The sequence below is a fragment of the Artemia franciscana genome, chromosome 4 (genome assembly GCF_032884065.1).
Source record: "Artemia franciscana chromosome 4, ASM3288406v1, whole genome shotgun sequence".
NCBI lineage: Eukaryota > Metazoa > Arthropoda > Branchiopoda > Anostraca > Artemiidae > Artemia > Artemia franciscana.
This window is the reverse complement of record NC_088866.1, coordinates 20977855-20991377: the sequence shown is the minus strand read 5'-3', so window position 1 is coordinate 20991377 and position 13523 is coordinate 20977855. Positions and strand designations below refer to the sequence as shown.

The 13523-nt window shown below is 35.9% G+C and overlaps 1 protein-coding gene across 2 annotated transcripts in view; it reads right to left on the bottom strand.

The window, feature by feature from the left end:
• The window catches only part of LOC136026137 (tryptophan--tRNA ligase, cytoplasmic-like), a 69134-nt gene that overhangs the window by 29915 nt on the left and 25696 nt on the right, over positions 1–13523 (bottom strand). Inside the window, exons 1-2 of one of the 2 annotated variants that reach the window (XM_065702437.1) lie at positions 6894–7010; positions 232–386 (exon numbers count right to left, since the gene is read on the bottom strand). In XM_065702437.1, coding sequence (XP_065558509.1) covers positions 232–382 — 151 coding nt within the window. In that variant the 5' untranslated portion in view covers positions 383–386; positions 6894–7010. Of the gene's footprint in view, positions 1–231; positions 387–6893; positions 7011–13523 lie in introns of those variants that run through there. The other variant, XM_065702438.1, reaches the window with a different exon arrangement.

Sequence of the window (13523 nt, the reverse complement as noted above, 5' to 3'; positions counted from 1 at the left end):
AATGGGATACTACCCTGAAAACTTCATAACTCTGAAACAGCCATAATAAAAATAAGAACATCAGAGCTTTCAGATAAAATAGTCCTATAATTTGTTCCAAAGCAAAAATATGTTCTATCTTGATGCCCTTGGTACTTTAAGGTAAAGGTTGATAGTCCTTCCCATTCCATGATAGGGCATTCCTTGTTGGGCAATTGTTACACTTGCAGAAAACATTAAAAATTAACTTACTTATGAGCTTATCATAGTCAACACCTTTCATAGATGAGGTATGAACATTCCATGGATCCACAAAATCCTCTTCTGCATTTTGCCCATTTTGATCTGCAGCAACCAGTGCTTTACCTGTAGGAGTGTCTAGTGCGTCTGTTACAGATGCCATTGTACTGTAAATTCAGAATCTTTTGTTAACAAAACCTGACATTTTTTGTTGATTTGTAACTGATATATTTGGTATGTTCAGAAACACTTGGGTATGAAAGTTAAATTTATACATATGTGTATTTCCTATAGACATGTAGGGGGGGGGATACTACCAAGGATGTTTCAGAGCTCCCTTGCTGCTTCCTACCAGGAAAACTTAAAATGTCGGTCACTTTAACGGACCACTTTCATGGTTTTGCCCCCCAGAACAGCATCTTCCCCCTAAAAACTGACTACCACCTCCCCCTCCTCAAACAGTCAGACCTGTGTACACCTTTGTTATGAACACATTTTCATCAAAACTTTCACCTTATATTTGTAATACTCGTGGGCAATAATGTTAATGTTTCTTTAGTAAAAGGAGGAGAGGGTCAAGGGAAATTTCTTTTGATAAAAATATATGTTATTATTATTCATAATGTTACAAGATTTTACGTTACTTCTGTTATTTCTCATTTAAAATATATTTGACTATTCCTCTTTTTCTTCTTTTATTCTACCACACATCCAATTTTCTTTTTTTCCAGCCTAGAATTTTTTTTGCATCTTCATTGAAATCAAAACTTGGGAATTAAAATAACAATTCTTCCCATCCACCCTCCTGTATATTTTTCCAATTCCAATCCTCACAAGGGATACATAAAGAATAATCATCAGGAAAGCCAGAGCCCAGAAAAGGTGCAAAAACAAGAAAACACAGAGAAATTGGCAGAGGTATGCAAAGGTTTAGAACCTTGCCTAAAATGCAATTAGGAAACCGAAATCTGAACATGAGGATCAGCTTGCCACAGATATCAAGGCAAACCCCATATCCTTCTAGAGACATGTTTCTGCTAAGAATCCGAACCATTTCTGACCTCAAACATTACAGATTAACCCACTCATCCTCAGTAGACAAGGCTAGTGTATTGAGTGCCCAGTTTACCTCTGCTTTCACCATCTGATCTTGTCTAACTGTCCCTGCAGCACCTGCAGATTTAATACCTGATCCAATACCAGAATTGTCAGTTATTGAAGAAATGGTCTTAACTAGCCTTGATAAACTGCCACCTTATCTCGCTGGCAAATGTGATTTAAGGTAATTTAAGGTAAGGTAAACTTGGTATTTACAAACCCAAATGAGGAATGATAAAAATCAGCAATGAGCAAATGAGATGCATCCAAGTCTTCTCAAGGAGTGCTGAAATGTTCTCAGTTCTCCCCTGTGTACCTACAAAATGGAGAACTACCATCAGATTAGACAACATCCTATATCACACCAATCCACAAAAAGGCCCCATCATGCCAAAAATGACTGTCCTATCCACATTGCTATTGCATTTATAAAGGTGGTGAAGAGATTTATCAACAAAGCTGTAATTCAGCACTTTGAAGCTATCAACATACTCATTTCCCCTCAACATGGCTTTGGATATATAGGATCTCTGAAGGATCTCAGCAGCTGTTGATGAGGTTATTTTCCAGTGGATACAGAGTTTTCTTTAAGAAAAAATGCAACTTGTAAGAGTTAACTACTCTCAAGGTTACCCTCAAGAGTTCATTACTCTCATCTCTCCTCATCTACAACTGTTTTAAGCAGCATTTCCTATGGACCATTCTTGGACCAAGTCTCTTCAACTTCTATATAAATGATGTACCCAAGCTTCTCTCAAACCTCTTCACTCTTTATGCTGATGATTCAAAACTTGTTGGTAAAGTAGCTACACCCTCTGACCTGCAATTTATCCAAAATGATCTTTACATTCTTATTATTGGAACTTGGGCTGAAACATGGCTCCTCTCTTTCAATGCTGATAAATGCCAGTTAATCCACATTGGCAATCACAATCTATATCAGCAGTACCATCTCCAAGGTAACCCCCTTTCTGCAGTAGTTTCTGAAGAAAGAGATCTTGGAGTTGTTGTTGATCATCAACTTAAGTTCAGCACCCACATAAAATCTGTATTGTTGTCTTCCCTCCAATCTCTCAGAAAGATCAAAAGAACTATCTCCAGAAGATACCCAAAAGTATTTAAGAAGCTCTACAAGGCACTAGTATGCCCACCCCTAGAGGTTGGAATGTTCCTGCTGTCACCCTACTCCAAGAAAATAAAGAAAGACTAGAAAGAGTACAGCAAAGAGCAATCAAAGTGATTGAAGGCCCCAAACAAATGACATATCTTCATACATACATATTCAAATCATTCAAATCATACATACATGTATGAGCATTTACATAATTTGATGCTGATTACTCTTACATGCTAGAGGAAATATGGCAACATAATTTGACATGCAACATATTTCCAAAAATATTCTTCCTGATCTCCTTGTCCCCACTGGAACATTTTGTGATTACACAGCATTCAAAAAAAAAATCTTCAACAAATACTCTTCAATCCAATAAATAAGCCATTTCTTCAGCCAGTAAGCAACAAACTTGTGGAATCAACTCTCAGAAGATAAAGTGGCTTCTGATTTGGTGAATGCATTCAAGCAAAATCTTGACAAAGAATGACTACAGCAGGAGTACAATCCGGAAGCTCTTGACTCATCAACCCAAATATAGCAAACAACTTCATGAAACAACATATAGAAGTCATCACAGAGCATTACAAGGATAGAAAATCTTTACATTTGCTCCAAGCAGTAATTTACAGTAATTCTTCCATTTTTGTATTCTTTTATATTTAGTCAATGCACTGATAAAAATAATTGTACCTATCTATTAGCCAGTACACACTTGAGAATTTGGATCTACATGCATGGGGTTGAAACAACTGAGATGATTGGGATGATATAGCAGGGATGTATGCAAAATGTAACCTAACCTAACCAAAATACCAACTAAATATTTGTTAAGACATAGCTTTCCACTGAACTGAAGCTAATTGTCTGTGTATACAAATATTAATAAACTGCTTATTGTCTGATTTTATAGATCCACATTCTTGTGTGTGCACTAGCTAACAGGTAAGCACCAAAATAATATTTGGTACCTCAACTCCTTGATTTTTTGCAGGCATTCAAAGCTAAAGTTGTAAAGTTTACAAATAGATAGTAGTAATGCAACTTTTAGGAAGCAATAGTATTCTAAGATTAAGGGCTCAAAATGTAATTTCCTCCAGAAAGGGTGATTACTGAATTACAAAAGAGCATAAAAGAGGCATCAAGTGATCTATTCATTCTCATTCTAGTGAAATCATTGGAATGACATATTTACTGAATTCTCAAAAAGAGCCAGAAACCTGTCAAAAATGATATCAGTTTTGTTTTAGGGTGATTTCAGGCACTTCTTAAAATTAGGTTAGGGTTTAGTACCTTTGAGGGCTCAAAATTTGATCTATCCCTAGAAGCAATAACTAAATTATGAAAGAACAAAAAAACATCAGGTAATGCATTTACTTTCATCCTAGCTAAATAATGTTGAAAGCTACATATTTAACAAAACAAGAGTGGCACATGGCAAAATCCTTGGGAGATACATAATTTGGGTTATATATTTGTACATAAAGGAGGCCTGTATTGCAGATAAAGTAGACCTGTAGTGTAAGAATCCTTAAAAATGTGTTAACTATAACTTTCTAGCAAATTATAAAGTAAGAATGGGCAATGTTTATATTAACAAATTATTCAAATTAGTTTTATTCAGATAGAACTTTGTATTTGGCTCAAGTACTAAGTAGGCCTATTGGGAATTCAAGCAAAACTCTGGTTTCAGTCTCTCTCTGCTGAATGCCAAGTTAGTATCATAAGATTATCATGAGTAGTCAGAATTTGGATTGACACAAAACTAAACCCTTGTGACACAACAGCATCCCTTGTCCTCTGGTTGCTGTCTAACTGAATTTCATATGCCAGAACTTACCTCTTAAGTAAATACTTACCTCTATAGTCAGAATTGCATCCTGAATCCAAATTTAAGGTATAGGCCTATATAAGCTCCTTCACATAAGGATATGTTAAGAAAACAATTCTTACTTTATAATATGCAGAATGATCATATTTAACATTGTTTGCATAGAGAGAGTTCATTTCTGACACAAATGAATGCTAAATTTGGAGGTCAATGTTCCTATTACTTGAACAATTGTTTAGGGTCATGAAACTATTGTTAATAGATGCATTTTGACTTTTGGAACATCTTTACTTTCTTGAAAAACTACCGCAAACTCACCATTATGGAGTTATTCTGGCCCAAATATCCTGTATTTATACATATAGAATTGCAATTATTTCCATTTTTGTTGATCAGATATTTAAAATTGTGAATCAGTAATAGTTTAGAAACAAATTTGGGCAATATATTTGCATATCAGGGGGGTGGGGGTAGAGCATAGCATATATTAAATACATAAATTAACCACTGCTGTATTTAATATATGCTATGCTTTACCCCCCCCCCTTATGTACATATGGATAATAGCACCATAACAGTGAGTTTACAGTAATTTTGCAAGAGAGAAAAGATGTTCAAAAAGTCAAATTGCATCTATTAACAATAGTTTCATGATCCTAAACAATTATTCATGTAATAGGAACATGGACCAAATTGTTTTCTGATTTCTTGATTCTTTCTCAATAGCCCTAATTATGGATATAATACCATAATGTATCCTTTAGAGAGCCACTATTTTCTAATAATACCATACTAGGCATATTCTAGCCTCCTGGTTCTGTCTATAGGGTCCTAGATCTTCTTGGGTAGCCTGCAATAATACTAAATCATTATTTCAGAAAGAGTATATATATACTACTACTACTACTACTACTAATAACTCACTGCAGCACCAAGCCGCCTGAGGCCAACACAGCTACGCACGCTCCTCCTCCAACCTAATCTATTTAAAGCCTCCCTCTTTACACCCTCCCAGGAAGTTCCCATTTCCTTTAAATCTTTATTTATGACATCCTCCCAACCCAGACAAGGATGACCTGCTTTCCGTGTAGCCCCAGACAGTTGGCCAAAAAGGACAATCTTTGGTAATCTGTCATCCTTCATCCATAGAACGTGGCCTAGCCATCTCAACCTTTCTTTCATTATAGCCCCAGAAAGCAGGATTGAACCACACTTTTTGTACAACCTACTGTTTGAAATATGGTCAGTCAGCCAGGTACCCAGAACAATCTTTAGGCAATTTCTCTGGAAAACATCTAGTAAATTTTCATCTGCTTTTTGGAGTGCCCATGTTTCAGAGCCATATTTGACCACTGTCATCACTGTAGCTTCCAATATTCTAATCTTGGTTTTTAGACTTATCTTTCTATTCTTCCAAACTTTTTTTAACTGTGAAAAAACACCCTGGGCCTTAGCTATTCTATTTTTAACATCTTAACTGCTCCCACCATCTTTACTAATAATACTACCAAGGTAGCTGAAGCTCCCAACCTGATCAATCTTTTCATTACCTAATGTCACCTGTTCATCTTCACTTATTCCTAGCCTTAGTGACTTAGTCTTTTTAACATTAATTTTCAAGCCTATTTTAGCACTCTGAACTCATAAAACTTCTAAAAATTCATTCATTTCACCCATACTTTTATCTAATATGCTTAAATCATCAGCATAATCTAAGTCCAGGAGCATTCTTCCTCCCCATTTGATTCCATGGTCTCCAATTGCCTTTCCTGTGCTCCTTAAGACAAAGTCCATCAAAATGATCCATATAAAGGGGGATAGAACACAACCCTGCTTAACTCCTGATTTAAAACAAAACCAGTTGCTAACCTCATTTCCTACCTTAACAGCAACAGTATTATTCTTGTACATAGCACAAATCACTTTAATGTATTTTTCTGGTATACCATATAATGACAAGACCTTTGCTAACACTGTTCTATCAACAGAATCGAAAGCTTGCTCATAATCAATAAAACTGAGGACCAAAGGTGTTTGACAACGAAGGGACTTCTCAATTATTAACCTAAGAGTGAAAACATGGTTGACACATCCTCTACCTTTTCTAAAACCGCATTGTTCTTCCCTTAAAACTTTGTCTACAGCATGTCTCAGTCTACAAAGTATTATATTACTCAGTAATTTGCTACCTACAGAGACCAGACTAATGCCTTGATAATTACAACACTCACTCTTGTCACCTTTCTTATACAGTGGTTTAATTAAGGTTTTCCTAAAATTATTGGGTACTTCCCCTTTTTCAAAAATCATGTTCATAATCTTCAGTAGCCTAGTTTATTCCTAACCTCAGAGCCACCATATTTAAGAAACACATTGATCATACTATAAGCACCTGGGGCCTTATACACAGATTTTTATAAGGAGGGTAGGTAATGAGGGTTCAGTCATGAAAGAAAACAATTATGAATATATTTTCCAATTATTCCAGAAACATTTGGCAAAAATAGCCTGGGCCTGACATATTCCAGAGAATCTTAGCCTTATTTATGCAGGCTAAGCTCTATACAGGTGCGAAAATTAGAAATGCCACGAATATGAAAATAATAGTCCAGATTAAAATCAGCTTATTACGTTTATCACAGTTTCACCAGCTGTCTAGTCCAAAAAAAAGTAAGTAGGTCTATCAATTTTCATCAGCCAGTATCTAGAGAACCTTGCAAGTCTTTTTTCTATCTGACCCTGCCTACGTTTTTCAGGATAATATAATTCTTGCTACAAAATAGGTAGCGTTTGCCAAAAAAGCGTCATCCAAGTTACTAAGTCAATGGTAGAGATAAAATGTATATAATACAGACGTTCAACAATTTTATGGTACCAATTAATTTGGTGTTTGTAGTCGTCTATCTTCAGATTTATAGGCTTCTAGCATGCATCAGAGCAGAGCCATTTAAGGAGGGGAGTAGCTGCCCCGGGCGCCATTTCACCTGAATGCTTTTTTCATTTTTGGACACAAGGTAAAACATGCTTATATTTATTGGACCTTTCAATTATTAAATAAAAAAAACTAATTTTTATAGCTGAAAGTAAGGAGCGACATTAAAACTTAAAACGAACAGAAATTACTCCGTATATGAAATGGGTTGTCCCCTCCGCAATCCCTCGCTCTTTACGCTAAAGCTTTTAATTGTTTTAAAAAGTAGAATTGTGGCAAAGAGTCAAACTTTAGCGTAAAGAGCGTGGGATTGCGGAGGGGACAATCCATTTCATATACGGAGTAATTCCTGTTCGTTTTAAGTTTTAATGTCGCTCCTTACTTTCAGCTAAAAAAATTAGTTTTTTTTTTATTTAATTTCTGAACGTTTTTGAATCAATGCATGTTTTGATTTTGGCTCTCCGCAGAGGAATAATCAAAACGAAATTTGCATTTTTTTTTTTTTTTTTTTGGCTAAATGGCTTTCTCATAATTTTGATCGAATGATTTTGAGAAAAAAAAGAGCGGGGGCGAAGCCTAGTTGCCCTCCGATTTTTTGGTTAATTAAAAAGGCAACTAGAACTTTTAATTTTTTACGAATCTTTTTATTGGTAAAAGATTTACGTAACTTATAAATTAGCTTACGTAAAGAACTTTTGTATTCTCATGTTTTTATTACATATATGAGGGGATTCGCCCCATCGTCAGTACCTCGCTCTTTACACTAAAGCTTAAATTTTATCCCAATTCATTAAGAATGACCCCTGAATCACAAAAGCCGTAGAATAAATAGTTGAAATTACTAAAAATACTTTAGCGTAAAGAGCTAGGTATCATAAGGAGGTGAGCCCCTTATATGGGTAATAATTTCTGTTTGTTTTAAGTTTTATTGCTGTTCCTTACTTCCAGCTGAAAAAGCTTTTTCACATTTATTTTTAAATTTTTTTTTTAAATAATGCTAGTAAATCCTGCTCTCCCTTCATAGAAGTTTTCTTTTCCCATGACAAATTCTCGATGGAAAGTTCCCCCAGCATATCCCCCTCTTCTCAACCCCTCCCCCCAACCACAAAAATCCTCCTGAAAACGCCTGTATACTTCCCAATAACCATTACTATATGTAAGCACAGGTCAAAGTTTGTAACTTGTTGCCCCTCCCACGGGGACTGTGGGGGAGTAAGTCGTCCCCAAAGACATAGTTATAAGGTTTTTCGACTACGCTGAATAAAATGGCTATCTCAGAATTTTGATCCGTTGACTTTGGGAAAATAATTAGCGTGGGAGGGGGCCTAGGTGCCCTCCAATTTCTTTGGTCACTTAAAAAGGGCACTAGAACTTTTCATTTCCGTTAGAATGAGCCCTCTTGCAACATTCTAGGACAACTGGGTCGATACGATCACCCCTGGGAAAAAAAACAAAAAAAAAAACAAAAAAACAAATAAACACGCATCCGTGATCTGCCTTCTGGCAAAAAATGCAAAATTCCACATTTTTGTAGATAGGAGCTCGAAACTTCTACAATAGGGTTCTCTGATACGCTGAATCTGATGATGTGATTTTCGTTAAGATTCTATGACTTTTAGGGGGTGTTTTCCCCTATTTTCTAAAATAACGCAAATTTTCTCAGGCTCGTAACTTTTGATGGGTAAGACTAAACTTGATGAAACTTATATATTTAAAACCAGCATTAAAATGCGATTCTTTTGATATAGCAATTGGTATCAAAATTCCATTTTTTAGAGTTTTGGTTACTATTGAGCCGGGTCGCTCCTTACTACAGTTCGTTACCACGAACTGTTTGATGCTAGAAAATCCTGCGCCCTTTTCATTGAATTTTTCTTCCCCCATGACAAATTCCCCCAAGGAAAGATCTTCCAACATAGCCCCCTCTCCTCAGCCTCACCCCCAAACAAAATAAAATCCCCCTGAAAACGTCTGTACACTTCCCAATAACCATTACTATATGTAAACACTGGTCAAAGTTTGTAACTTGCAGCCCCTCCCCCAGGGATTGTGGGGGAGTAAGTCATCCCCAAAGACATAGTTATTATGGTTTTCGACTATGTTGAACAAAATGGCTATCTCAAAATTTTGATCCGTTGACTTTGGGAAAAAAATGAGCGTGGGAGGGGGCCTAGATGCCCTCCAATTTTTTTGGTCACTTAAAAAGGGCACTAGAACTTTTCATTTCCGTTAGAATGAGCCCTCTTGTGACATTCTAGGACCACTTGGTCGATACGATGTCCCCTGGGAAAAAAAAACAAAAAAAAAAACAAATAAACACGCACCCGTGATTTGTCTTCTGGCAAAAAATACAAAATTCCACATTTTTGTAGATAGGAGCTTGAAACTTCGACAATAGGGTTCTCTGATACGCTGAATCTGATGGTGTCATTTTCGCTAAGACCCTACGACTTTTAGGGGGTGTTTTTCCCTATTTTCTTAAATAAGGCAAATTTTCTCAGGCTCGTAACTTTTGATGGGTAACACTAAACTTGATGAAACTTATATATTTAAAATCAGCATTAAAATACAATTTTTTTGATGTAGCTATTGACATCAAAATTCAATTTTTTAGAGTTTTGGTTACTATTGAGCCGGGTCGCTCCTTACTACAGTTCGTTACCACGAACTGCTTGATGATGAAAAAAAATGGCGATCTCATATTTTCGTTTTGATGTTTTGGGGGAAAAGGAACACGAGAAAGGTCTAGCTGTCTGCCTTTCTGCTTGGTCACTTGAAAGGGCACTTAAACTTTTAACTTTTCTTCGAATAAGCCCATTTCCCGATCTTCTAGGATCCTTGGTTTGATACGATCATCCATAAAGGAAACAAAAAAGAATACCAAACAACAGACATCCATGGCTGTTTTTTGGCAAAAAAAAATATAATTCCAAATACTTTTAGACAGGAGCTTGAAATCTTTACACTAGGGTTCTATGCCAAAACATCTATCTAAACTGTTGTCATGAGAGTAAAGAGTAACAGTAAATCCCAAAATGAGCAGAATATATTCCGTATAGGAGGAGGGCTTCCCCTTCTTCATCCCCAACCTCCCCTTCATGGTCATAGACACTCGGAAACGCGTTTAGAGAAAAACTACCAAGTGAAAAAAATCGCCATCTGACACCGATTCACGAATGGTAACTATTATTTCAGTTTGTCTTATAAGTAAAAGTTTTTTGTGAAAAGAAATTTATAGCGGCTTATAAAAAAACTAAAACCCCTTGAAAACGACGTCAGATCAAATTGAAAATTGTACCATTGGAATCAGCATGGCCGATAACCTTGAATAAGGAAATTACAGTCCCCCTCCTGTAACAACAAGGAAGACGACTATTTTGCATGGGTAGCACTGACCTGTCCAGTTTTTTTTTCTTTTTTTTTCCACCAGGGTTAGTGAAAGACCAAAACATCATAGAGAGATGTTTAATGGCTCATTTGAACGGAAATTAAATTTAACCAAAAGTTCAAAACACGTTTTGAAAAAAGGAGCCTAGTAAAAAAAAATTACATCTGATACTGACTCAGGAATGGCATCTATTATTTCGGTTCTTCTTAAAAGTAAAAGTTTATTGCGAAAAGAAATTTATGGTGATTTTGAAAAGATGTCTGAATCCTTATACGGGAAAATCATAGTTCCCCTTCTTGACAAACAATGAAAATCACTTTTTTGCATCGGTAGCATTGATCTGTCTCCCCCTTTTTTTATGTTCTTTTTTTTCAGCAGGCCTAGCTGGCTACCAGAACGTCATAGAGATGCTTAATGGCTCATTCGAAAGCTATTTCTCACATCTATGTACTTTTTATAAATTTCGCCATCTGCGAGTGCCATATGGCACTAAAATAGCATTTTTGTGTCATTTCTGAAGGGGTGGCATTAGCAGGTTACGAGAATATCGTAGATAGATTTTTTCTAGCTCATATAAAAGATATTGCTCATATTTACGTCCTCCAAACAAATTCCACCACCAGCAAGTTCCAAATGGCACTAAAAATGGGACTTTTGGTGCCAATTTTCAAATGGAAAAGTTGAGGTTAGTTGGCTACCAGAACTTTGAAGAGTTATTTTTAATGATTCCTTTGAAAACTTTTGCTCCTATCTACGTGATGTTTATCAATTCTACCATTCGTAAGTGTGATATAGCACTAAAAAACACTCTTGGTGTCACTTCTTAAGTAGAAAAGTTTGGAAGTATAAAACGATATCGTTGCAATAATGTTTGCAAGAATGCCTCCCGTATGTTCATCCTCTAAGCCCCTTTAATAAGTTACCTAATTAAGGTACAAACACCAATATATCAAATTATTTCCCCCTTAGTTTTTTTTTCAATAACGATTTTTCTTCTTATATGATTATAGTTGAAAAATGATAATTTCATTGATTTTGTAAATGTGATGCACTTATTTTTTTTAAGGAATGTCCCGTGAAGGTATTTTATACAGCATGTTGATTTAAAAGAGAATAGAGGTCATCTAGTTCATGGTTTTCAACAACATACCAGATCACTAAATCCATACCCCAACAAATAGCAAAATTTGGTCAAAATCCTTTGGGGGTAGTGATGGGGGCAAATTTGGAGCCGTTTTTTTTCCAAATCAAGTTAAAATGACAGAGAAAACTGAAAAACGAGCCATATAGCAATAAAAAAGGTAAAGATCTACTAAAGAAAACTGACCTCTTTCAGAGGATGCTTGAATTGTGCAGGTCTTTCTTAGTTTTGACAACATCTTGGAGAAACTAAATTTCAGCTTGGGGATGGGAAAATTGGGGTCTGGGGGAATACACAATGAGAAGACATTTCCACCACGGCTAAGACAGCTGTGTAATTTTAACTGGAACTGCATATATGTCTTCAGTGCCTAAACATGAATTGTTTTATAAAGTATGGATAATAAACTTTTTGTTGTAAACTGAAAGCTTTTCGTAACTGCCAGGGTTGTCTGCAGTATTCTCTAGAGGTGTCTTATCTCCCCTAGATCGCCGATGATTAGAAATTACATAAAAAAAATAATTTTTCAATTGAAAGTAAGGAGCGGCATAAAAACTTAAAACGAACAGAAATTATTTTGTGTAAATAAAAAGATTATGGCAGTGTTCTTTCTATATTAAATTTTAATCAAAAACGACCAAAAATTAATAAAAACAACTAAATTTTTCTGAGGGAAGTAAAGTGCGAATTTTAAACTTAAAGCGAACGACACAAAATCCAAGCATAAAAACAGGAATATTGACTTGGAAGTCAAAAGTGAGTAGGTAGCCTGAAAACAATAAGCTAACCTATAAAGCTTATAGTCATACACCAGTTATGACATCAGTAACTACCATTATGCAATTATAACTATCTTAAATAACATGAATATAAAATTAAATATTTTTATAATAACCGCTGTCATTGAACAGCATATAGAAATACTGGCTTGATTCATCAGGTAGCATTTTGGTCTCACCAGCTATAATACCATTAGTGAGTAATATACAATTTAAGTTTTTAAGAAATGCGCTTTAAAATGCTTTATCTTTACACTTGTAAGTGTCCTTAAATGATTTACTTTTTCTGTACCTAAACTCTTATATTATTTTGTGTTTTCAGTAAAGCGATAGTTTTCTATAATCCTAGAAACACAGGGAAATATAACTAGTTGGTTTATTTGTGCTGCTTTTATTGATATATATTAGATAGGCTGTGAAGCAATAATTTTTGTTCGTTTTAAGTTTCAAATTCGCTCTTTACTTCCCTTGGAAAAACTTTGTTTTTTAAATTAATTAAGTAAAAAGTGATTGGAGACCAACCATCCCCTGCCATAGAAATGTTTTTTGATATCTGGTCCTTTTGTTACCCCTTGGGACATCTGACCGATATTTTTAGGTACCTATTTTGTACATTTATCTATGGCTGCTCAATTTTGTATGTGGGGGAATTATCCAGTGGGATTTCTTGGGGAGATGGGGGTTTTCGCGGGGATATTTTCCAAGGAGAAATTTTCAAGGAAAATTTTCCGGGGGAAGGGAGATTTTCCGCGGCGGTGAAAATTCTTTGGGGAAATTCTGGGGAGGGGGGACTTGTCGGGGAAACATCGGCTCGGGGAAACATCGGCCTCCCTTAGGAACGGTGATTGATTTTGAGTTGAGGCATTCTGGAAATATTGACGGGATATTGAGCTATATTATTAGAAACTGCCGTCCTAGCCGAGTCGGTTGGTGCGCTGAATTTGGGATCCTTTGTCTGAAAGGACGCGGGTTCGAATCCCAGTGTACCCAATTGTTCAGTTTGGGACGGGGTCTGTGGCAT